This window comes from Rhinopithecus roxellana, chromosome 3 (assembly GCF_007565055.1).
Source record: "Rhinopithecus roxellana isolate Shanxi Qingling chromosome 3, ASM756505v1, whole genome shotgun sequence".
In the NCBI taxonomy this organism is placed as follows: domain Eukaryota; kingdom Metazoa; phylum Chordata; class Mammalia; order Primates; family Cercopithecidae; genus Rhinopithecus; species Rhinopithecus roxellana.
The window spans coordinates 130,278,842-130,306,263 of NC_044551.1; the positions used below are offsets into that span (position 1 = coordinate 130,278,842).

General features: G+C 36.6%; 1 protein-coding gene and 1 pseudogene across 1 annotated transcript in view; both read right to left on the reverse strand.

Annotated features, from left to right (window-relative positions):
* FAM81B (family with sequence similarity 81 member B) overlaps positions 1-27,422 on the reverse strand; it is a 53,917-nt gene that overhangs the window by 8,480 nt on the left and 18,015 nt on the right. The window contains exons 4-7 of the mRNA XM_010380606.1: positions 22,053-22,296; positions 15,464-15,582; positions 7,150-7,279; positions 4,789-4,895 (exon numbers count right to left, since the gene is read on the reverse strand). Of these exons, the coding sequence (XP_010378908.1) occupies positions 4,789-4,895; positions 7,150-7,279; positions 15,464-15,582; positions 22,053-22,296 (600 nt within the window). The remainder of the gene's footprint in view (positions 1-4,788; positions 4,896-7,149; positions 7,280-15,463; positions 15,583-22,052; positions 22,297-27,422) is intronic.
* LOC115896469 lies at positions 1,277-2,458 on the reverse strand (annotated as a pseudogene).

The window sequence follows — 27,422 nt, forward strand, 5'->3', positions numbered from 1 at the left end:
AAGAGCTATCTAGGGAGTGACTGTTGAGTGCTGCCCCTGCCAAACCCTTGTTAAAAGACAGCTTTATTTCCTGATGGCCAAGACTCTTGCTATGTAAGCACTAAGTAGTTGGCTTAGGACATTACTTAGCAGAAGCTCTGAGGATAATCCTTCTGAGGAGGAGGAACAGTGGAGGGGTTCAATGTATGTCTTTGTCGGATCCAGTGATCAGTGCCCAAATCCCAGCAATTCACTAGAAAACCGTCAGAAAACATTGCAGCTTTTAAGTTCAATATAAGTTTAGTTGACCATTAAACTTGAATTTGTAAATGTTTCTAAATGGGAAGATTGCCTATTTAACCCCCTTTTTTAAAATTTGCAGACATAGTTTTATTATTTATTTATTTAGATACAGAGTCTTACTCTGTCGCAAGGCTGGAGTGCAGTGGCATGATCTCTGCTCACTGCAACCTCCGCCTCCCAGGTTCAAATGATTCTCTGCCTCACCCTCCTGAGTAGGTGAGACTACCTCCGCGCGCCACCGCACCCGGCTAATTTTTGTATTTTTAGGAGAGGCGGGGTTTCACCATGTTGGCCAGGATGCTCTCCATCTCTTGACCTCATGATCCGCCCGCCTTGACCTCCCAAAGTGCTGGGATTACAGGCGTGAGCCATCAAGCCCGGCTGGATGCATAGTTTTAATTTTGAAAAATGCGCATGTCAAGTTTGAGGCGTCTCAGCTGCTGTTTCTTGTGCTTGGCCGCCAGGAATGGTGGCTATGGAAGCCGAGGCTCTTTGTATGTTTTGGCCACTGGTATCATTTTGACAACCTGCCTTAACACGTTTTAATTGTATCTTGGCAAGTGAGGTGACATGAAAGTCATCGTCTTGGATTTCAATTTACTAATGAGGATGGTGGTGATGGAATTACCTTGGCGTTTTGAAGGCATTTGCTCCTGGATTCCTTGCCAAGACACCTGCGAGTAGGTGTGGCACGGGGAAACCTTTTCAGTATTGCTCTTCTCTTCTTTCCCACCCTCAGGGTACCTGGGTCATTTTCCATGATTGACATCTGGTAACCACAGAGGTACCCTGAGTGAAGGTGGACCCGGCCTGCAGCAGCTCTGCTCTTTTTTTTCCTACTTTCCTAAACTTTATTAGAGAAAAAAGCACGAGAACATAGTCACTTTTCTGGGATTCCTCCCCCAAAAATGTGACGTTTGATTTCCAAACATGCCAGAAGTGTACATGGTTCCCAGTTGTACTAAATAGGTGAGAAGCTGAAGTCCTAAAGTGTTCATCTTCCAACTTCTCCCAATCTGTGGTCTGTCCTTGGATCAGCAATAATTGTCTGAACAGCTACTACGGCTTCATTAATTTTTGTCTGTAGCTCTCTGAGCTCTTCTATATGCAACAATTGCAGAATTTGAGCAGCTGCATTAAGAACTGCATCTCCTGCATCAAAACCAATAATATTTTGGTTATTAGCAAATATTTGCAAATAATATTTGCCTGGTTAAAGCAACAGGCAAACCCTCTTTTGTTTGATTTGCCTTAGCAACTGCACCCTGTGTCAGGTCCTCCTGAGCCAAAATTCAAATTGCCTTAAGCATTACCAGGTAATCGTCATGCCATTGAATCTGAAGCAGGTTAGCCTTCACACCAGCCTTAACATCAGGATTATTTACGTCCAAATTGATCAACGGTTCTGCATTTTTAGTTGCATTGTCAGCAGTTTTTGCATAATCAGGTAGTAAGTCCTTGTATTTTTCAGCATTATCTCCATATTCAAGCCTAACAGCTAAAGAAGCCAGTCAATAGCTTCTTGTTGATCTTGAATCTTGAAAGGACAGTCAACATCTCTGAGACACTTTTCAAAGAACTTGGGCCAGTCACTGCTGTGGATGTTTCTTAAATTACCTGTCTTCAATCTTGTAGTGTCTAATTTTCTGGTCTTCAAGCCAAACAAAGGTTAACCTTAACCTTGCTAAAAGACTTTTTTAGAGACCGGGTCTTGCTCTGTCATCCAGACTGGCATGCAGTGGTGCAATGATAGCTCATCGTGACCCAAACTCCTGGGCTTAAGTGATCCTCCTTGCTTCAGCCTCCTGGGTAGCTGGGACTACAGGTGTGTGCCACCGTGCCTGACTAAACTTAACCTTTAATGTTATTAAAACACTTTTTAAAAGTTAATCTCTTTATTCAGAGAAATTTCTTTCTTAAAAAAGAAAGCAAATCCTATACATTATCTACTTTATTTTTAAATTTATATGTACCTCAAAATCCTAACATTAGCAACAATTTACTTTTTTATTTAAGTAGTAGAACTACTTATTCTTATTTTTGTTCAAAGTTAACCTTGTTAAAAACTAAATCCAATATACTAGATTGAAACAGAAGTCTTCTGGAAAACAAAACAAAACAAAACAAAACAAAAACAAAAAAACCCTGTCTTACTTTCTCTTTGAGCAAAATACATTTTCAATACATATCTCAGTCAAATGGTTAATATCTCTAATGTGAAAGAATCCTACACATTGATAAGAAAATGACAAAAATCCCAATACAAAATTTGATAAATAGTAATGGGCAATTCACAGAGAATTCAAATGATAAAAGGGAATGCAAATTAAAACAGATGCTTTTTTCATCCTTTGGCCAGTATTAAAAAGAGAACACATTCATCATTGGTTAAAATGTAGAGAAAGGTCTTCTCATACATTGCTGGTGGAAGTGTAAAACCCTACAACATTTTTAAAAAGAAATTTATATTAAAAAAAAAAAAAGCTTGCTCTTTAACCGAGCAAGCTTGCCTATAGAAATAAAAGTGCCAGTATTTAATTTAAGGATATCTAAGGATATACACATAATACATTTTTTTGTTTTTTGTGGTGATCATAAACTAAAAATAATCCATTCAGCACTAAGATAAATGGTTGAATTAATTATGGCACATTGTTAAGTTAAAAGATTGTACAGCTATAAAAATGTTAGAATATTTACTGATCTGGAGAGATATCCAGTATGTACTAGAAAAATCAAAGAATTGAGTAATATGTATAGAAATTATTTTTAAAACCCATGCTTCCTCTATACATATAATACATACATATCCTTTCTGTTATATATTTATATTAACAAGGAGGAAATTGAGGACAGCTACAACCCTGGTATTAATATTGATTACAACAGAAGGCTGATATGCTGACCTCTTTTTTCACTGTTGTTGTTGTTACAATTAATGCATATTTTTAATTTTTAAAACTGGAGAAAATTTAAATATAAAAGTCAGTTGTGTAAAAATGAATTATTAGAATTATTTGCCTGGGGAAAAGCGTGCTTTATAGATGCACTGTCACCTACTGTAATACTACTGAAATGTTAAGACTTCATTGCTTAAAGTCAGAAAAAGATTCAAGTTTACACTGTTATAAAAGTATCCAGATTCAGATTTAACTACTCAGATGACTTTCCATAAGCCAAATTCCCACAGTACCAAACAGAAAAAATAAGCATCAACAGTAATGAAGCAGTTAGCCCTGGATCTCAAACATTTCATTTTTCTCTCTTTTCCACTTGTTAATATACCTCATCCCTTTAAGTCAGCCTCCCATTTCAGTTTATAAATCCCATCCCTTCCCTATACAATCAATTCTTAATCTGTATATCTAGAAACAGATCACTTTTCTACTTTTCCTTTGGACAGTTTTCTTTGTCTTAATTCCAAGCTAAAGGTATGAGATCTAGTATCACACAGCTATTCACTGAATACCCTCATTGTGCTAGAATTTAAGAACGTAGAAATGCTTTCTTAGAATATGAAGAACCTGGGTATTTTCTGTTTACTCGACAACTACTTCTCCAAGTTTTAGTGAGGACAATTTTTTTACATCAACTTGTAAGACACACATATTTCACATTTTAGCATCTCCAAAATCAAGAGATATCTTAAAATGATGATATGCTATGGTTTATTTGTTAGCTTCATGTCTTACAGGTATAAAATTATAATGGTGCATATTATATTCAGTGGCACTTAGATTTAATAAAATATAGTAGAGATGGGAAAAAATGGAGAAAGTAGAGTATCATCAGGATACTGGATTTGACCAAGGCATTAAACCCAAATGACGTGAGACATAGAGGAAAAAGAATAAGAGCGTAAGGGACAGTAGATAGTATCCAAGTGACTAGAATTTCCTCTGCCTGCACCACGACCCTGGGAAATGATTTATTTATTTATTTATTTTAAAAAGAGAGATTTGATAATAAGGAAGCCAGTAATTTGAACATTTGTAGAGCCCTGTCTCCTTTACTGCTTTCTCCATTGAGTGGAGGAAAAAATTCAGTTTAAGATGGGGTAGAGACCAGTCTTAAAAAGAAATAATGTAAAGGAGTAAATAGAGGATCTTAGAAAGAATCTTAAAGGAAAACTTGTGTATCAAAATCATTTTAAAAAATATTTGATAATCTTGAGGAATGAAATTATTTTCCATAGTGCTTTACTTTGAGATATTTTAATATAAAATCGATAATAAGTAAAAATTACAGTAAGGGCCAAAATGATTGTGTCAATTCAGTTGAGACATTGTACAATCAAAGTGAATGACAAGATTAATCTTCATAATTGTTTTATTATAAATAATGTATAAATTACTTTAGTGTAGAATATTCTCTGTGTTAGTTCACTGCTTATTTCTTGGCCAGGTTCAAATTCCTGGGATAGGTTTTTATTTCATGCCAATGCTTTCATTAGTCAAAACTCTTTGGAATGCACTTAACAGAATTAAAAATCTTTTATTCACTTACTTGAATTCCAAAAGGTTCATTTCGTGGCGATAATCCCCCTGGACCATCTTTAACTTTGAGGTTTGCTCAGAACTGGCAGTCTGTATCTTTCCTAAGAGCTGCATCACCTAGTCAAAGTACAAGAGGGTTTTTTGTGTGCATGTGAACAAAACCACCATCATTCACATTAATATACTTTATTCCTTTCAGGAGCCGGGAAACAGATTTGAACGTAAAGCATGATTGCACTTGAAAATGCCTCATGTTCAAATGAGTGTTATAGTTACATTATCTTCAAGGAAAGAATAATAGGGAGTGTTCCATTCTGTTGTGTAGAATATTCTTGTTGATCATAGGCCGTCTAATGATACAACAAAAACATGCTATTTCCATGAGTTTGTTTATTAATCTGTTAATTTGATTATATCTCTACTTCTCTATTGTCTCTCCAGTTACAACACAAGATATGGTATGCTACTGCCACCATATCCTCAGTGCACATTAGGTGATCAATGGTAAATGATCAACAAATACTTACTGAATAAATGTTTAAATACACAATCAGGCTCTGAGGAAAACACACATGACTGGCCCAAGATTTCCAGATAGTATTCTGATATGAACACAAGTGAATCCCAAGTGAAATGACTTAGGGCATTTAAGGATAGGAAAAAAACAAATTCTAGTTTTAGAATTTAAGATTAGAGCACCTTCCAAATTGCCAGAAACATTGAGAAAGTTCCTTTACGTAAAAGAACTGGATTAAAAAATAGATGCAGAATCACAATCCATAATCATGCCTAAAGTAGTCACTTCTAAGGAGAATGAAACTACATGATTGGTTTTGGTCAAACAGAATTCAGCTGCTAATAAAGGTGGTCATATGGAGGAGAATGGGCATTTAATAAAATGAGTTCTTATGAAAGAAAGAGGGGAGTAATGGAAGGATTTGAATAGTTAAGTGTTGGGTGGGCAACCAACAGTCCTTGAGTGGCTATTTACAGGAGAAAGATACACTTAAAACAGGCTAAAGATAGAAATGTTTGAAATAAAATAATAGGCAATTTATTATAAAGAGAAATTATAGGTAAAGGCAAAGGAAAAGAAAGCAGCAGAGCAATATTAATGTTAGGTAAAATACCACTTAAAGCAAAACACATTTAAAAATGGGACAAAGATGGTCATCTTTATAAATGAAGAGTAAAACTCACTGTGAAAATAGAGAGCTGTGAATATTTATATATTGAGCAAAAAAGTAACAATACATTAGTGATTTTAAATGACTTTTCTTGACTCTTTACTGGTCAAGTAAGTAAAATATAAATAACAATACAGGAAAATATAAAAACTATAAATGTATTTAATAGATTTATATACCAAACCATGTAACTTGGAAACAGCATTCTTTTTTTTTTTTTCCAATATGTTGTTGATATGATTGAGTACCTTGAAAAACAAAGAGAGTTTAAAAATTATTGGGCCTAGTAAGATGGGTGAGTAAGAGGTAGATAAGGAAAGCCAGATGGCAGATGGGACTAGAGGAAACTATGTGCTCAGTAGCACCTGCTCTGGACTAACTGGCTCCCACCAAAAAATAATCAAATGCCAAACTCTCATATTCCCAATTTCCAGAGGATTTCTACTTTGTTCTGCCTGGATGACTTCAGAGGAGAAGAGAAGTGATTGTTTTGCATAAGATATGTGACAAAGTGGAGCACAGAAAACTTGGCATTGGGCTCCACTTTAGTGAAACCATTGACTGGGAAGATGAAAAAGAGACACTTCAGGCAGAAAAGAGCATGAACTAGGGGATGATGTGTAATATCTTGGTGTGAGTGGGGACCTACCTACAGGGAGCTCAGCATCACTGGACATAAAGGGTGAGTCAAGGAGCACAGCCAGTCTAGAGATGGCCTTTAAAATCCAGACCAACCAAAGGACTTACATGTTATTTTGTAAGAGATACAACCCATTGCAGGGCTTTAAGCAGGGATGTAACATGAACAATTCACATTTATGTTGGACTTTTAATAATAATAGCTTCCATGGGAAATTCATTCGTTTATATTCCTTGGTTCCATAGTCTTTGAGTAAAAATCATTTTACTACTTCCAGAGAGTAAAAAAATAACAGCAATGGTGGACTCAAGCAGTGTATGCTTAGAGTAGATGACTGTGTTGGAACACAGCAGACAATACATTAAACATCTGTTGATTGAATTGACTGTTCCCACAGTGTACATGAGTGAGCTGTCAGAATTACACCCTTTGGAAGAAAAGAGTTCTCTTAAAAGATTACCACCTGATTGGGCATTTTGATAAGCTATAATGATCTTACTACTGGCAGTAACACATAATATGAGTCCCATCTATTTTCAGTTACCTTCATGTCCAAGTTCTTGGAAAGAGTTTCCAGGGCAGGCATGAATTCTTGAATGGCTTTCTCTATTTGCCGGTACTCTTGCCTGAAGAAGTGAATGTCTCCAGAAAGCTTCACGATGCTTGAATCACATCTAATGGCAAGATGGAAATTGGTGTGAGATCAATATCTTTATAACATTTTTAATACTAGAGTAGACACCGGCACATTCATTTGATGGCCAAAGTTCTAAAGTCATTTGAAGAATGAGTTGGTAGATACGGGAGTGTATTCAGAATCTCTTCATTTTTCTCTTCTCTTTCTGATGAGAGAGAAACCTGGTTGAATGCATTGGCTCAAACTAGAGCACCAACTTGAAATAGTTTAGATGGGGATATTGTGGTAAACTGAGGGAAATTTTACATTTTCAGCTTGATATTAACTTAGTCATAGGGAGTTATAGCAAATTTTGATGTTTTGGAAATACAGGCTGCTGCCTATGCTTAGGCAAAATTAAAATTTGTTCCTCTTTTATATCATGTTCTAAATCCACTTTCCTCTCTTTATCCGCTTTTCTTGGCCCCCGGACTATCAATTCTCCTTTGGCAAGAAAAGGTGCCCCAGCAACCCAAAATCTTCCAATCCATCTTCTCCAATTTCTCACCCTTTTAGCCTCAAACAAAACTCCTGTTCCTTGAATGGTCTCAGTCAGGCATTGCCATGTTAAGACAAAACCAATTCACACTAACATATGAATGAAGCTTTGGTCCATAAAGTTGCATGTGATAATTTAGGGAAGGAATTCTGTTCAGAAGGAACTAGTGAGGTGAGTTGAAGATTATCTTCCCAGTATATTAGGGAAGATAACACACAGAACCACACCCTCACAACCATTACCCTTGACTCTCTTGGGAGAGAGCAGGTTGCACAGTGTATTAATGGTCAGTTTCTGTATACTTTCTTTTTTTTTTTTTTGAGACGGAGTCTCGCTCTGTCGCCCAGGCTGGAGTGCAGTGGCCGATCTCAGCTCACTGCCAGCTCTGCCTCCCGGGTTTACGCCATTCTCCTGCCTCAGCCTCCCGAGTAGCTGGGATTACAGGCACCCGCCACCTCGCCCGGCTAGTTTTTTTGTATTTTTTTAGTAGAGACGGGGTTTCACCGTGTTCGCCAGGATGGTCTCGATCTCCTGACCTTGTGATCCACCCGTCTCGGCCTCCCAAAGTGCTGGGATTACAGGCTTGAGCCACCGCGCCCGGCCCAGTTTCTGTATACTTTCACATATGCATGAAGGATAGGTTGAAGAGCACTGAATGACTTTATCTTTTGTATATCTGAGTTATCAGGGATTATTTTGATATTTCTCATTTTATAAAATAACTGTTTTGACTGTCATCAAATAATATTAATTAGGAAATACATTTTCATATTATTACGCTAAGTGATATAAATATTGTTTGCTTTATGACTTCAACATTTTTAGGATCCCAGAATGAATCTTTTTTCCGTAAAGTTTTTGGTGCAAAAGATTTGAGGCAAAGGTGAGTTAAGACGGCAATTTTGCCTGAGCATTTTCTTTAAAAAGATCCTAAAGGTATCCCTTTAGTATCACCCTTAAAGATGACTGTAGTGGAGGTGAAGAGGCTGCTGGGAGAAAAAACTAGGAATTAGTCTGATCAAGAATGGGAGCAGGATGGCAGGCACAACATTCCTGATCAAAAGATGTTTTACACCTTTGCATATACAAACTGTCATTGTCAGAATGGCACCTCTATTGTTGGTTAGTTAGAACGTCCTGATTTGAGTCCGTATTAAGAGCCCCAAAGACTACTCAGGTGTGGCTGCTGCTACCACTACTTCCTGCCATCTCCCTTCCATCCTTCTCTTGTTTCCCACCTTCAGGGACAGCACGGTCTGTGCAGTGGAGGCCACTGGTTAAAAATGTGGTTTCTGGTGTCAGATACACCATGCTTCTGCTACTTCCTAGGTTTATGATCTGGGACAAGCTTCTTAATGCCTACAGGTTTCAGTTTTCCTCATCTGAAAACAGGGGGTAATGATGCCACGGTCACTGCATACAGTTGCACAACTTGTCTACCACACAACTCCGGGGGTGCCAGAAACACATGGTTGACAATGCAGATAGTGTCTCCTGGAGTGCTCAGCCTTCAAAACTGTAAGTGGCTGTCCTGAATAGTGTTACTTTGTAGGTTATTTAGGGATGGAAGGAGGCGATGCATGCAAAGCATGTAGCCAGTGCCTGACACAGGGGGAGCACCCACATAAGATTAGCAGCTAGGATTTATTTACTCATCTTGAGAGTTGCTGCCTATCCATTCTCACCTCCTCTAACCACCACCCACTAGCCTAATCCCACATGTTGAAGTCAAGGATTGATTCATGGCTTTTGAAAGCTGCACTCTATATTCCAAAAGGAGTTCCTCTGCCTCCTCCTTCTTTAGAGTGATTTTATTGTTTCTGTTAAAACAGTACATGACCATTACAAAAAATTTCATATCATGCCTAAAAAACAAAGGTTAACATCTTCCCAAATCCCACTTAAAAAGTAACATCATGAATATTTTATTATCATTCTGTTCATCATTAGACATATATACTTAAAATATATGTGTCCTTATAGATATATATATATATACACACATAGAGATAGGAAGGAAGAAACATAATTTAGAATACTGGGATTATATTACATGCATCAACTTTAAAATATTACATTTAATTTTACTTTAACCTAAGAAAAGGTAATTGTAGTGAGAAATGAAGAAACTGCTGAGTTTCAGATATGTATTTCTTCACTGTGAGAGAGATTTCTTATCTAAAAAAAGAAGCTATAAAAAGCTATCATAGATTGGAATTGTTATACTTGTCACAGCTACCATCTCAGTACCAACTTTAGATATTACTAACTTTAGATATTATCGTTGACCATATGCCAAAAAATGAGAAAATAAATAAATGTATATACTTGTGCCTTCAACATTAAAAAAAAAAACTTGCTAATTTAAAAATGTTAAATTTTATGACATTTGCACTGTGTTCTGTCACTAGAATGCCTATGGTTATTTAATGTTCACTTTATATGTAGATTAGACGTTCATTGATCATCCTTTCAAACCATGATTTCTTTTCTAAGATCCTTATTTTGATTTATTCCATGGTTGGCCAGAGTTTGTCATCCAGATTTTAAAATCAGGGCTCAGGAGTGCTAGAATTCTCAAGTTCTTGAGTGCTTGAGAATGCCTGACTTCTCTTGTGATTGAAAGGTAACTTAGTTGAGATAACGTATTTTTCTTTCTTTCAGAACATGACAAACATCAATCCATTCTTTTCTAGCATTGGTTGAGGTGGAGAAGTCTGAGGTGATGACATTTCTTTCCTTTTTTATGAGACTTGCTTTGTCTACCTGGATGCTCTGTGAGTCTTTATCCTTGCTGTTCAGCAACTTCAACCAGGATATCTTGGTTTCATTGTTCTTATATCATTTTTTCCATGGTCACAGTGTTTCCTTTTAATCTATAGATTCAAATCTGTATTTCAAGAATGCTTTCTTCTCTTATATGCAGGATTTTTTTTGAAGAATTTGTTCTGTTTCTTCTTTAGGGCCTTCTATTAGTTCTATGTTGGATGAGTTTTCCTTGTCTGTCATATGACAATTTTTCTACAATAATTTTTATATTGAAAAGTATCTCTTTTCATTTAGTGTGGTTTACTCATGTTTTTACTTTTTATAACTCATTATTTTTGGTTGCATTTGTTCTATTTTAGGAGTTTCTAAGGTAGATTAATCTTCATAATATCTTGACTTTTTCTTTTACCTATCCCTGAGCAATCCAGTTTATCTATCTCCTTTTGTTATCTGATAGTCTCTTTTGGAGGGAAACCTTTTTATACCTTACTTTGAAAATTATTATCTATTTTATCAAAGTAAAAGATGCCTGTAATTTGAAAGTTAATAATAACAAGTTGATAATAAACTACAGTGGTTTCTGACCCTTCCTCTCGCTGCCTCTCTCCGTTCCTCTCCCTAGTGGCAAGGGCCTGAAGCCTTTTGAGAATTCTGTTGCATAGAGTTAGGTTGTTCTCAGCTTATCCTACAACTTTAAAATTGGCCTTCATTCTGCTAAGGCAGTTTTCATGTTTCCATCTGCTTTCTAAGTTCCAAGACTTCTATGCTGATATCCCCAGTCCTTATGGGTTCATATTTTAAAGAGAAAATCTTTTTACTGTAGATTCAGTGGGGCTTTTGGAAGGGCCAAATTACATATGACTGTTCACAAGTAACCTTTTTTTAAAAAAGTAAAATTCTTTTTCTTTTGTTCTTAATTTCTTTGAAACCGGGAGAACTTTTGGTTTGAATTCTTCCTATACTTCTCTGGGTAATTCCTTCATTAAGTATTTTCACTAGTCTTTTGCTTATGTTTTTATGTATCTATTATCTGTCTGTCTATCATGTATCTATCTGTCTTCTGTCTATCTGGGGATGATAGTGGAGGTGATTCATATGCATGACTGCATTCTAACAATCACTATTATGTCTTTGAATGTTTCTGCTACCTGCAGAGGATCAGTGAGTGTGTTTGGTGGCAGGTAGATCGCATCCTCTATTCAGGCTTGCAGTATCAAATCTCTATCCTTCCTCAGCCTGTTGCACTTCAGCCAGTTTCTCTCAGGTATAAGTGGGCAAGGAGGGAGGTCCTAGATGATAGGAATGATAAAGAACGTGGTTGCAACTTTGGCTCTACCTCCCAGCTGTTCGGTGTTGCTGACCTGAATTTCTAAGGGGACATGTCGTCTTCCTCCGATGACCCACCCGAGCCTCTAAGTAATGCTGCTTGATTCCATTTTGCCAATGTCTCTCAAAATTATGATTGTTGACTAGTGGGAAATCATTATGTTTAAAATCTGAGAAGGACTGTATCAGTCCAAATGTCACAATATTTGGTAAGTGTGTTCTGTTTGTGGTTACTAACTACAGCAACTTCCATATTATATTAAAGATGGAGTTTTTGTTTTCCTCCTTTTTCATTTTCACTGGGATTGAGTTGTCTCAAGTAAGAGGAGTGGAATAAAAGGTCTTTAGTCTGCCCTCTGTAACCAAGACTCTTTCCTCTTAAGTGGTCAAAAGTTGATAATATCCACACTATATGTTTCTTTAAAGAACATGATTTTGCGTTTAATCACAAATCAACAAAATTTATCTTATTTTCCCCCCCCACATGTAGGTTTGTTCTGGAGTCCTAAAGAGCCAAATGGGGCTAGAAAGTTGACCTCAGACTGCTGCTATGGATTGTAAGTCATATGCATCCCTAGGGTGCCCTTCGCATGCTCGCCTTTTCCTTTTTTGCACTTCATCTGAATCTCTAAGGGATATGTCCTCTCTCTGATGACACTCCCAAGCCTCTAGCCTATTAAATAAAGGACAAGGTGTCAAAAGCAGGCTGGCAACTTTGAGAACCTCGTCTCATTGGGAGGACTTACTTTTAAATGGCAATGTATTGCCATGGGAAATAAAGTGTAAAATTCAAATCTCATTGTAGTTATTAAATATTGAGACTGATTTATGAAGCAGTAAAATGTTGGCTAGCAATTATGTTAAAACAACTAACTTAATTTTACTTATGCCAAAATGCTAATTGGAATAGAGGTCCCTCTATGTGGAAAGACAGTAATCAGTCTGCCTTAGCTTGTCCATTAGTCATTTGCCTGGCAAAGGCACAGAAAAGGAACAGGAGAAGGAGGGTGAATTTAAGTCTCATGGCTCTTAGCCAAATTCTGTCTCAGATTGCCAAAGAGATTTTAGAAATTTTCCATAAAAGGGAGACATTTCAAGGAAAAATAAGACCTTGTCCTAAAATTACTGCTTATGATTGAAGGGGAAGGTAAGCAAAAACCTATCAGAGCAAAAAGAATTGCACATCTTGATGTAATTTCATTGATCTCTTAGTTTCTTTGAGATCCATTTGCTATTTTGTCTTGTAAATAGAACAGGGTTTACAAAAATAAAATAATTGGTTTGTAAGTGGTTTGCAGAAAGAAATAGTTGGTAGGAGCGTCATCAGCATACCACCAAATTTAACCAAATTATATTTCATTTTAAACATGTTTGAAATTAGCCAGTCATGGTGGCATGCATGTGTAATCCCAGGTACTCAGGAGGCTGAGGCATGATAATTGTTTGAACCTGGGAGGCAGAGGTTGCAGTGAGCCAAGACTGTGCCACTGGACTCCAGCCTGGGTGACAGAGCGAGACTCTGTCTCAAAAAAGAAACAAACAAAGAAACCATGTTTGGTTTTATCTTCTTTGTAAAATCTTGGCACACCTAAATAGGGTTGCGGGTTTGCTGATATTTGTTATCTTGTTTTGTAACTTACCCAAATATTATAAAACTTCTTTGGTATTGATCAAATATTAAATAATGAAATAAATATTTCTCTATATATATTATTTATATATTAATATACAATATAAATTCACCTCTTTATTCTGTGGACGGGCCAACAGTGATTTTTTTTCTTTGATTAGAGTTTTTCAAACATACGTATTATTTCCTAGACAGCATCTTTTATTTTTAACAGGAATGAAGCCACACTCCAGAACTACAAAGTCTTTCCCAAAGCTACTAAGTCATTTATGTTGTGGGCCAATCAGAAACCTGGGCATCCTTGACACCTCCTCCCTTCCTCCCCTTTGAGCTCCATGCCCGTTTCAGTTAATATCCTGATGGCGTCTCATACACAACATGGTGGAAACCAAACACTTTATTACTTCCTGTCTCTCTTTCCACTTCCTTGTTATAATTGCTCCTTATTTCATATTTCTTTCTCCGTGGAATAACAAGAGTATTCAACCAGTCTCCAAGCCCAGAAACTTTGGTCATTATCCTTGACCTCCCTCTGCTTAATTCATCCTCCATGTTTATTCATGCACTAATCCTGTAGATTCTATTTCCCTAATGTCTGTGTTGTCTGTCCCCTGCTGTGGACTTTCATGGCTAGTGCCTTGGTTTAGCCTTGCCACTTCTCACCTGGATTGGTACGATAGCCTTCCTCTGATCTCCACACCCTCTTTTGTATCCTACCAATTCAACTACAACTAGAATGTCACAAAACATGATATGCCACCCCCTACTTAAAATTCCCCCGTGGTCATTTATAACCTTCTACATAAAGTTCGAACTCTTTACCTTAGCCTACAAGACCCCTCATCTTCCAGGTCTGGACTGCTTCTCTGGCTTCATGTCCCAACTTTCTCAAAATGCCTGCTCCAAAATGCCATAACCAAAATGCCGTTCTCCCAGGTAGGCCCATGAACATGTCACAGGATCCTTCTCTCAGTTCTTTTGCACATATTATTCTTCCCGGTAAAGTGTCTTTCTCACTCTTCCTTGTCTAGTTAGCTGTTATAAATCCTTTAAAACTCAGCTCAAGTGTCACCTCCCCTGGGAAGCCTCTCTTCTGCGTGGGTCTGATTTGGACATTTCCATAGCCTCCCAGACTTTTAGTATAGCATTCACTTCATTAGTTATTGATACAGCTTGTTTTCCCTGGTAGACTGTGAACAGCTATAGAAAGGAGAACATGTTGCTGAATTCTATCACACGGCCTGGCATAAGACGAGTGCTTAATACATTTTTGTTGAATTAAATGGGTAAATACTCTAGGAGAGCTTTGTCTTAGGTAGTAATTATCTAATTCCAAGAGGATTAACCAGACGGAGACAGGAGTGTTACATGAGAGAGGAATGAGGTACTGGCAAAAGATGTAGAGATGGAAAGGTGTCCACAGTCACCCATTCACAAGTCATCTTTGACGTGTCCACCAGAGTGGTCCTGCCATTCTCAATACCTACACGTATTTGCTGAACTGCATACCATCAATTCTTTTGATTTAGAAATCCTGTACAAAAGATGTTATTCAAAACTTTATCCATTTGGCAGTAAATCCCATCAGACTATTATAATTCTTGTATATTTTAAAAGTTTTACTCATTAGCATTTGACATATACGGGGATTTCGTACATGGTTATGAAGGTGTGTCTATGTATAGCTGTTGGCATTTGGACAGTTGAGGCTGTAAAGACAAAACTCTGGTCACTTCCATTGGAACCAAACTATGTAAGGGGTCTTTACAGAAACTTTGAATCTCACAGGTAGCGTGAGGCATTCAAAGTTCTGTGGTACACTTTCTCAACTGCCATCTCATTAGTTTAGCTTAATGTGTAGACCATATCTTTTTTCTACAGCATGGAGCTTGTTTGGAAATGAGAATTCACTGGCCAAGAATTGACTGTTAAACATTAGTCAATATGCTTCTTCTCACCTGGCTACTCTTCCTCGAAGATCTCCAACTCCTTGTAGGTGTTTCATGTTTATCTCCTGTACTGCAAAGTTAGTTCCTGTGGCCGCCTGATCTCGAGCTCTTATTTGGTCTTCTAAAATCTGTAATTTTGAATCAAATTTCCCATTAATTTCCCGTCACACATGATAAGGAAACATCATTTAAAGCAGGGGTTACCTAATTGGATGTGTTTTGTAGTTAGGCTGATGGTGTAAATGAGTGAAAGAGTCCTAGCTCAGAAAGAATTGATCTCTGCTAATTTATCTGAGGGACAGCAGTGGTTTGATTCTAGCTGATTATTGCCAGGTGGGAAAGATATCTCAATAGTGTTTTAAAGAAAGCTAGAAATCCAGATTTTATATGAAATTGCTCAAATTAACAATATTGGCATATTATTCAAGATCTTTTATAAACCATATATGGACCAAACAGAACATATTTATTGTGTTGATATGGTCATGGGTTGCCATTGGCCATCACCGACATAAAAGCTTTTCACAAAAATGCGTTTCACAATTGGTGCCCTAAGTTTGGAAAAGGATTTTTTTCAATATGGCGTCAGGCAAGATTTTTTATGGATTGAACCAGAACCACAGTGAAGTTAACATAGTGCAAGCAAATCTCAATCAACCTGTTTAATACACAATGCAAAAGAGTTTATCTAGATTTCTTAGAGAATATGAGAGATTTCTAGCTCATTTGTGTCCAGATTTTGTCCATGAATATTGTTAGTCATGTCTTTATTGTGTTTTGGTGTTCTGGAAATAGAACTGACTTTCTTGTACCACCAGGCTATTGGTCCCAAGAACCATGGTTTTTAATTTTTTGTACCCATTTATAAGCATTGATTTAAAAAAATAAAAAAAATTCTGCTTGTCCATAGAAAAAAATTGTATTATACTTGACATTCAAATAAATTCCAATGTAAAGTGAAGACATATAAGAAATTGGTATTTACTAAGGAAAAAAGTGAGAGTTCTGTGTAGGCCTTTGGAAAACACAAATCTGTTACTTGGGGAGACATTTCAGTTTAAGTATTATATTTGACAAAGTCCTAAATTATGTTTAAACTATGGCTATGAATTTTACTAGGAAAGGAAGAATTTTTATAGCAAATAAATTATAGGAATTTCAAAGACCACAGACAGACTCTTGCTCATTTTTTAACTGGGATTGAGACAACCCAAGGGCAAATAAAGCCTTAATTGAAGATGTAAAAGTGTCAACAACACGAACCAGAGTTTGGTTTTTGTCTTTTTGCATGTATGCAGGTATTTTGTTTTCTGTTTTGGTAAAGTTAGTGATGAAAGGAAACTTACTCTACTATATACTAAAATATTTTCTAAAATAAGGATAAGTAAATCAGTGTAGTAAAGGTACATAGCTACCTGTGATGTCATGAAGACCTTGGTAAGTGTAAGAAAGGAATATACTCTATATGCAACACACAGATCAATAGGGGAGTAATTTTACAAGTGGGTTGGGGTCTCTAATTACTCAGAAAATAATTAATTTAGATCCTTACCTCATGTCATATATCATTATAGATTTCAGAAAAAAAATGGATCTAAAATATTTTTAAAATTAAGCCATAAAAGTCACAGATAATAGAGGAGATTATTTTGGAAATTTCTAGTCTGAGAAGTATAGTAGTCCCCTCTTATCCAAGGGGGACACGTTCTGAGACCCCCAGTGGATGCCCGAAACCTCAGATAGTACTGAACTCTCTATATATTGTTTCTCCCTATACATACATACCTATGATAAAGTTATTTATCAGTAAGAGATTAACAATATCTAAAAATAGAACAATTATAGCAATGTACTATAACATCATACACACTGTGGCTGTAACTCTTGTAGCTTGAAGTGCGACAGCAAAACTAGAATGAATTTCTTTTTTCTTTGTCACAATTTCATGGATAGAAGATTTGTTCTTACCGTAGATTTTAGCAAACTCAGCATACAATTTTTTTTTTCCTTATTAAGTTGAGAACTTCAACCTTCTCACTTAAAGAAAGCTCTTTACAGCTTCTCCTTGCCGTAGTGGAATTGCCAGCATCACTACTTTTGTGCTTTGGGGCATTATTAAGTAAAATAAGGGTTACCTGAACATGAGCACTGTGATACCTCATCTCAACAGTTGATCTGATAACCAACAGGCTACTGAGTGACTAATGGGCAGGGAGTGTTGACAGTGTGAATGTGCTGGACAAAGGGATGATTCACACCGTGGGTGGGATGAAACAGGATGTGCAAGATTTCATCCCACTACTCAAAACAGCACACAGTTGAAAACTTATGAATTACTCATTTCTGGGATCTTCCATTTAATATTTTTGGAAATTTTTGAAATCACAGAAAGTGAAACCACAGATGAAGGTGGGATGACTACAGTAATGAGAGAAATTACAAAGCTAAATATTTGAATATTTACCTTTGTGTAAAACTTGTAAAAACATTGTAAATACAATTAAGATAGAAAAAGCAAACTGAAAAAAATTTATATCATATACTATTGCCAATGGTTTCAGTGATATACTGCAAGCAGCCTGGATCTGTCTGTGAAGGTGGATTGTATACATCTCTTCTGATCTTTGTGTACAGTGTCATCTTGCTGGTTGTTTGAAATCATAGTAGGAGTATTTACACCATAGAAATAAGCAAATACTACAAACCAGGCTTTCTTTTATCCTAGAAAAGGACTGATTGCTGATTGTTAAACACTTACTATCATTTACCAGTTATTATTTCTAATATGTAAAATAAAAGAGCTCATCAAATCAACAAAAATTTAAAAGTACTAAAACCCAAAAGATAAATTTACAAAATACATAAATCATTAGCAGAATAAATGAAGCTGTAGCTTTATTATTATTAATTTTGTTGTTGTTGTTGTTGTTGTAGAGACAGAGTCTTGCTGTGTTGCCCAGGCTTGTCTCAAACTCTTGGCCTCAAGCAATCCTCCCAAGTCAGCCCCCCAAACCACTGGGGTCACAGGTGTGAGCCACAGAACTCAGCCAAAATTGTTACTTTAAATAGTCACTTTAAAAAAGTGGATTCAACACTTTCACTAAGAAAAAAGTCTTATTTCTGTTCTATGAAGTTAGCAAAAATTAAAGTAATAAATTTCAACTCTGGCATAGGTAAAGTGAAAAAAAGCACCCAAATAATGCTAATGGAAGTGTAAATTAGTATAAACTTTCTGGAAAACAATTTGGCAACATGTGTCAAGCACTTTCACAGTATTCATACCTTAGTAATTCCACTTCTAAGAATAGATACTATGGAAATAATCCAAATGCAGATACATATTTATGCACAAAGGTATTTCATTTTAGAATTATTTTTATTTTGAGACAGGGCCCAGACTGGAGTGCAGTGGCATGATCATGGCTCACTGCAACCTTCACCTCTTGGGCTCAGGTAATCCTCCCACCTCAGCCTCCCAAGGAGCTGTGTCTACAGGCGTGCACTACCCTACCTAGCTAATTATTTATTTTTTTTCTTGTAGAGGCAGTGTGTCACTATGTTACCCAGACTGTTCTCAAACTCCTGGGCTCAATTGGCCCTACTGCCTCAGCACCCTCAAAGTGATATTTCGACATCAGGAGAATAACTAAGAAAATCATGGTGTATGCACCATGCAAAGAGAGATTTTAATGAGATATAATAGAGTTTAGGATGAATGTTAGAATCAAAATCATGCTTACAAACATAGTCTTAGCCTCCTAAATGGAATACTTGGAAGGACTAGAGGGAGATTCATCTGGGTGTTTGCAGAGATCACCATTTGGTGGTAGAATTGTGAGATATTATTTCCCCAAGTTTAAAAATTTTTTTTCCTGGCCGGGCGCGGTGGCTCAAGCCTGTAATCCCAGCACTTTGGGAGGCCGAGACGGGCGGATCATGAGGTCAGGAGATCGAGACCATCCTGGCTAATACGGTGAAACCCCGTCTCTACTAAAAAAATACAAAAAACTAGCCGGGCGACGAGGCGGGCGCCTGTAGTCCCAGCTGCTCGGGAGGCTGAGACAGGAGAATGGCGTGAACCCGGGAGGCGGAGCTTGCAGTGAGCTGAGAGCCGGCCACTGCACTCCAGCCTGGGCGGCAGAGCAAGACTCCGTCTCAAAAAAAAAAAAAACAAAACAAAACAAAAAAAAAAAAAAAAAAAAAAAAAATTTTTTCCTAAACTTTCAAAATAATTATGATGAACAAGTATAACTTTTGTAAGTTGAGGAGAAAACCCACAATACAATAATGCTATATATAAAATTTTCTTTGAGTTAAAAATAAATTAATTCTAAAAATTGTATCAACTGCCTCCTTAAAAAAAGGAATCATTTGATTTTTAAAAAGAAACAAGCACTTTGATGCAATTGTGGTAGATTAAAAAAATTTTTTTTCATTTCATTTAAAGACCTGTGTCAAGCTTTAGCTCACACTTGAATTGATCTTGTTAGCCAACTTGCAAATGGGCTGACCTGGTTAATGAGGTGAGTTTCTTTTAAAATACTTGAATAACATCCATTTCTCTATAAAGTGCTTACAGTTATTTACTAAAGGTAGCCGAATAGTTTCTTCTTCATAATGTTTTAACTATGTTATCTACAGCCTTTAAAATATTTTCTAGTTCAATTTTCCACTAACTCAGTCCAGTCCTTTTCATTTTCCTATATATGCCAAACCCTTAACAGGATCGTAGGTATTTTGAGGTTTTTGTCCTTGTCTTTTGGAAAATGTTTTGGATTTGTCTTTTTTTTTCAGAGAGCTAATCTAAGATAGTCAATTATCATAGGAAAATAAACTGTTAAGATTTGTAGAGATTTGAAAGAAAGACTTTCTCCTTGTTGCTAATAGCATTTTACTGGGGTATAATTAATATGTATTGAATGCACAAGTCAAAGTGTACATCTGGGTGGATCTTGACTCAATGTAATGTAATCAACCATGTAACAATCCAGATCAAAATATAGAATATTCTTAGAAACAGTTCGATGTTTCTAAGAAAGTCGTTGGCTTTTTCAATTACCAAGAAGTTTTGACTCCTAAATTGGAATCTTATTTTAGCACTATGCTATACTTACTTGATTTTCTAGTCATTTCAAAAGGCACAGGGCTGCTTGCCTCTTGTCACTTTCATGATACTTCATTATGCATGGAAATACCTTTAATCACGTTGAGACTGGCATTGACCTTTGAGGCTTTGAGGTCAATTCAAAATGTGCTAAATACCAATAAAGTGCCTTTTAAAAGTTCAATGAGAGTTTTTAACTTTTCACAGTGACCCAGATGTATTATGGGGTCTGCTAAACCCTGCAGATGAAAAATAAATTAATAAACATCCTTGCCCTTAAGTACAAATTCATAAAGAAGTAATTGCTGGGTCAATCCCATAATTTTAATAAAATCCAGTATTCTCTCTGATAGTAGAAAAGGACAAGTATCGTGAGAGTACATTGTTGTCAATTCTCATGATAACTCCACAAGTTTTGGGCCAGTTTCCTAAAGTGCATTCTCTACAGCCCTTGCATGAAAGTTGTTAACCCAGATTCATCACGTACATTCGTACCCTAACAACTCTCAAAGATCTCTTATACAAGTATGTTTATCTTGATTTAGACAAATAATTTTCTTTTTTTGATGAGAAACTCTATTTTTACTTTAATGCCTTCAAATTCATTTATTTATTCACTCATCAATTTAAGGATTATTTAGAGTGCTGTCTACAACACCACTGTTGTCTGGTATGGGATGTGGGATTTAGCATGAAGAAAACAAACTCTTTGCCTTTATAGAGATTATATCTTAGAAAGACCTAGAAAGAGAAAACAAACAGGAATCAAATATAGACCATGGTAGTTTGCAATGAGTGCTATGTGACAAAAAAATAAAGTAGGCTTTAAGGGAGATTGAAACCATGTGGGTAGAGGTGCTATTTTATAAAATGTCATGCAAATCCTCTCTTATGAGGCTATATTTGAACAGAGACCTGAAGGAATGAAGAACATTGCATAGAAATATCCAGGGGAAGATGATCCAACCAGAGTGAATTATGAGTGCAAAGGCCCCGAGGCTAACAAGTGTTTGGAATGTCATAGGAACAGCTAGGAGGCCAGTGTGGCCAGAGTGAAGGAAAGAAGGGTAGAAGATGGGGCCAGAGAAATTGCTGGCATCAGATTGCAATGGCTATACAATGGAGCATTACTGATGTGCATTATGAAAACCTCTATTTGAAATTATTGCATTAATAGAATCTTGGAGATTTAGGCTAACATAAGCATCTTAGCACAATGTCTGACATAATGTCTTTATTGTTACAAAACAAATACACAGTAAATATTTTTTGAATCGAAATTCCTTCTACTTTTTGGCATAAATGAGCAGCTGAAAAATTGCACTGTTTCCCTCTTAGACCACTAAAATGTAATCATCTGAACTTAAGGAATAGTGATATATTTCTGCACTTGAAAAATGACACTGATGGTTGATAATCTTTATCAAGTAATGCTGCCAAAATACAAAACAAAAACAAAAACAAAATTAAAAAAAAAAAAAAAAAAAGAACTACCTCAATGTTTTGGCTGAGTTTTCTGACGATGCTGGTGATGGTCTGGATGTGGCTTTCCAGTAACTTCCTGGCGAGTGATTCCTCTTTTCGAAAGCCATGGGTCCCCTGCAGACAAGCAGAGATATCCTCCTTGATGCGGAAGGCTTGTTCAAGGAGGAAAGCTATGGTACGCTCCTGGTTATTCAGTCTGTCTTCTAGCTGACCTCTCTGGGTGTTAGGAATGATAGGGAGAAAAGGATGACTCCTGATCAGAAAAAGGAAAAGGAAACACCAGGGGCATTACAAGAATGAGCTGGAGGAGCCAGGAACCAGAACTAGAATCTTCACTTCTGATCCTTTGTTTTTCACCCTGTGAGAAGTTTGATAGGATTTTAAGCACCTGCCATGGTTAGAGTTTGGTGAAGGTCTCATCTAAGAAGTGGATCCACTTTTTCATGCTTCAAGCCAATTGGTGGTAGTTAGGAGTGGGTAGGGGGCTTCATGAAAGAAGATATTAGAAGCCTTCTTCCAAGACTGATGCCTTTATATACCCCTCATTAAAATTCTACTTTAATGTAGAAAAAATTAAGTTTTTATAACTATAAAGATGCAAAAGTGACTATGTTAGAGAGTTTTCCAAGGTGTGAGTCCTGGAATAGCAGTCAGGAGGATAGGCCACCACAAAATAATTCTATGATCAAATATACTTAGAAAACCTCGCATATGATGTCTCTCCCTTAGAGATTCCCATTGTGCATTTTCATATTGTCTAACAGAATTATTCTAATTTCATAGATAGAGAAAATAGTTCATGAATGATACCAATCATAATCCCAAAAGACATAATCCCAAACATTGAAATTCCTAAAGTTTAAAATCTCTTGACTGGATTAAGGGGTACCTAGAACCTGGTGAAGCAGTGTATCTGTGAGGGTGTTTTCAAAGGAGATTAGTGTGTGAGTCGGAGTGCACTACACGAGAAAGATCTATCCTCAATGTTTTGAATGTTTTGAAAATCACAGAAGTAAAAACAGGCAACAAATACAACAAATGTCCCCTGCCAAATGATTCAATCATGTATGACTTCTGCCACTTCACACATAGTGCCATGTTTGCCTTCAAAAAACACTCTTCATCAGAGAATAAAAAGAATTCCACAAACCGAGCAACACTCTGAACCAAAGACGCTTGCTGATATAGAGGTTCCTCCAGTGATCTGAAACTCATTGAATGATGAAATATTCTTAGTTGGAGATTTGACTGTCAAAGAAGATAGACTTCCTAAATTTGCCACTAAATCTAACATAGACAAACTAGTGCATGCTTCACTTTGGCTGGAATGGCACTTTCAAAATCATCCCCATCTTTCTTATCAACTATATGCCATCATGCCCCAGTGGGATCCCAACATTCTTGAACTTACCTGCTTCTTTATATATTAATGACTGGAAAAAGTGAAGTACTTTATAAACATTTATTTGAAGATTTGGTGGACTTTCCAGAAAAAAATGGATTTTAGTAGAATCCCCAAACCATGACAGATTTGGAATTAAGTCCCATCAAGGCTTCTAAAAGTGAATCTCAAGGTGTCATCAATAAAATTTGTTTTTGTCATTCAGCCCAATGCATTTGGTGAAAAATCCAGACAAATGGATTGACCACCCCATATGGTTTAAAAATATTTCATTTGTTTGCAGTGGCATTCCTCCCAGCTAATGACATTTTAGGAAATTTTAATGAATTAAAGTCACATTTGCCTGAAGAGAAGCCAGCAAAGTTACCAACTGTTTCAAATATAATTATGCACACAGTAAGATAAGAAGACACACAATAGTGTGACTATTTGATTATCAGTATTGCTTCTGCATATGAGTGCACAGTGGAATGAATTTCTGTGTACCCAAAACAGCACAGAAAAATTATGTAAAGATGGAAATATTTAATAGGGAGTGCTCATGTTGGTGTATGTTGAATCGTAGAATTTCAAAAAGAACAGTGCTATGTGGAAAATCAATGAAATGTGAACATATTCTCTGAGGAGAGCCATGTCTTAAAAGAAAAAAAAAAAAGCAGCAATTCATTGCCATGCAAGACTTCAAAATATGATTGTGAAAGTTGGCCAGCTCTAATGGACTACCTCCATGCAACTGCCCATAATGTAGCCCTGGAATATACTTTTTCAAATGTTGAATTTTCTTTCTAGTTTTTTCCTACTATCTTAAATTGTCAGCATTGTTATTATTACTCTTCACAATTTGCTGTACTTTGTATTTCATCTTCACATCATTTGCAATACTGGAGTACAAATTGTATAAAGACTTGCAGAAAGTTCTAATTCGTTTTATGCATATTTTATAAATTTCTCCACAAAAGTGCATTATCACAACATTGACTTTGTGTGTAAGCATTGTGTATGTAAAGATGTTTAAACTTCCCCAGTAAATGAAGAGATGTCCTTTTTTGTACAACTGCATTTGTGAAAGATAAAATTTTTCAAGATCTCAGTTCTTTGTGCAATTGCATATGCTGCAGTGACTCATTGAAGTTTTGGATCAATCTTATCAAAAGACTTAGGTTATCTGTCATGGTATTTCAGATGACTACAGTTATAAAGCTGGGTTGCACAAAACTACCATCCATAGTATTATGCATTTATACATTTTGAATTTTGACTTATTTATTTATGAATATGGTTCATCCACTTATAACATTATACCCATATGACTGTTGTTAGTGTATCTGTATGTTTATGCTTCTAAAAATGCACCATACTATTGCCTATTTTATTATGTAAAGTGCCCTGTGAAATGCTCTGTCATGTTTTCATATGCTTCTAAAATAAATCTCCTTTTATAAATGTGAAGAAATGTCTTTTAAATTAGTTTTTCCAGAATTATATTTTGGGGATTTTGATCTTTTTGGGATGTCCACACTTGGTATTATGATGTTCAGGACTGTGTTTTTTGGGATTGCCAAACCCATTAATGGAGTAGTTAACTGGTCCTCGGTAATCCAAAGCTCATGCACTAAAACACTTGGTTGTATAGTCCCCAAGTACAGGTTATTTCCAAAGCCCTTATGTGTACTGATTTCTGACCCTACACCAAGTCATATTTTTAATACATGAACATGACAACCATCCTTCAAATCTGTATAATTGAGTTAGAAGTTTACTTTAAATTTGTCTTTAGTGCTATTAAATTTCTTGGGGATTTCTTATTATCCTATCACCCAGTAGAAGGGGCTGTGAGTTTTCTCTCTTTAATCTTACCTGCTTAGTACACTGAATTTCTGCACGAGTTTTTATTTGAAGAAATATTTCAATGTCCCAGAACTATTTATTTAGTAGGGCCAGGATTACCTCTAGGTCACCTGTAACCTAGCCTAGGATGTTTTCCATGTTGCCACCTCTGAATGGTAGCAAATTATGTTGTGAATGTCACTGGAAAGAGAAGTCAGCCTTAAGGAAAAGGGGATTTGGCCTTTGTTAGGGCCTGGGAATAAAATGATGAATAAGGACAGATAAAGCCCCTGCCTTCTTGGAAATATATATTTGTATCTGTATACTTACATAGATGTATAGATATATAGCATATATATTTTTAAAATGACTATTATATGTGCTAGATCATAAAAAGCCAAGGCCAAATAATTCATGCTTATTCCCATTGCATGAGCCAAAATAACTATTTGCTTTAGGCCAATAGTGACAAATTTTCTTGGAAGTGAAAATGTCCTCAGGACAGCAGATTTTAGGGCCAGATTGTGAACATTAGCATTTTCTGGACTGCAAGTTTCAGCTGGGGTTGTGTTTAGCTGTGTTTTTGAAAAACCAAAGAGAGTGATTTAAGCAAGTAGGATTTATTTGGTTCATGTAACAAGAAGTGGAGAGGTAGAGCAGCTGACCGAGGAAGTCACCAGGTACCCAGCTCCTTCTGGCTTCCTTGCCCACTCATAGTGTGTGACCTTTACCCTCAGGTCTCAAGGTTGTTGTTCCACCTTGAAGTGTCCTGTCCCCATTCCAGATAGAAAAGACAAAAGGCAAAAAATAAAATAAAATGTGTGCATCTGTTGAGTTTGTCAACACCCGTCCTTTTTTAAATCGAGACAGCCTTTTGAAAAGACTCACCATGACACTTTTGTCTGTATTTCACTGACTGAAGCTACGTCATATAGCCACCTCTTACACCTTCTTTTGTTTTGTTTTTTTGAACTGGGTACATTGTAGCCTTAAACAAAACTGGGACTTTTATTAGCAAAGAGGAAGGAGAAAATGTCTCCTGGATTGACTACTGGTGGTATTTGCCATATGCAATTTTCCTCCTTTTTACCTCTAATTTGATATCAAGTATCTCTGCCAAAGGAATTTAAAAAATAAGAAGTTTGTGTCTTCCCTGTTGGTTGTTTGCTGTCTTAGGATTAATCTGCAGCTGAATTTTTTTGGGCTATGCCAGAAGCTGGCTAAATGTTGGTCACAGATATCATTATTATTACCCTAGTGATGGATGGTTGCTCACAAGGACCAGTGTGGGCAGACGGCAAGGTTTCAACTGCCCAGTGAAGGTCAGCAGAAACTGGTTGATTCATAAAGGAAGAAGAGGGACTCATGCTATGCAGATAAAGAAAATATAGAAATATTACTTCTTTCTAATTTAGTAGCTCTGTAATTTCATCTTTATAAAACTGCTCAAAAGACATATAATGTAAACCTTATAGACAATTTTAAGCTTTCTAATAGCCACATTAAGAACAATTTTTAAAAAGCTGATGACAGGCCAGGCGTGGTGGCTCACACCTGTAATCCCAGCTCTTTGGGAGGCTGAGGTGGGCAGATTACTTGAGGTCAGGAATTCGAGACCAGCCTGGCCAACATGGTGAAACCCCGTCTCTACTAAAAAATACAAAAGTTAGCTGGACATGGTGGCGCACAGCCTGTAGTCCCAGCCACTCAGGAGGCAGAGGCACAAGAATCGCTTGAACCTGCGAGGTAGAGGCTGTGGTGAGCCAAGATTGAGGTACTGTACTCCAGCCTGGGCGACAGAGCAGGACTCCATCTCAAAAAACAAAATAAAACAAAACAAAAACGGATGACATTAATTTTAACAATATATTTTATTTAACCCATTATATCTAAAATGTCATTGTAACATGTAATCAATGTGAACTTTTTAATGGAATATTTTACATTCTTTTTAAAAATAAATCTTTGAAGTCCAGTGTGTATTTTACACTTAGGGCACAACTCCTCAATTTGGACTAGCCACATTTCAAGTGCTCTACAGGCACATGTGGCCAGTGGCTACTGTTTGGGATAATTCTAGAACCTGAGAATCAGAAAGCGGGAGGAAAACATCACTGAGCAGTCAAAAGCGTTACCACCATGTCCATACA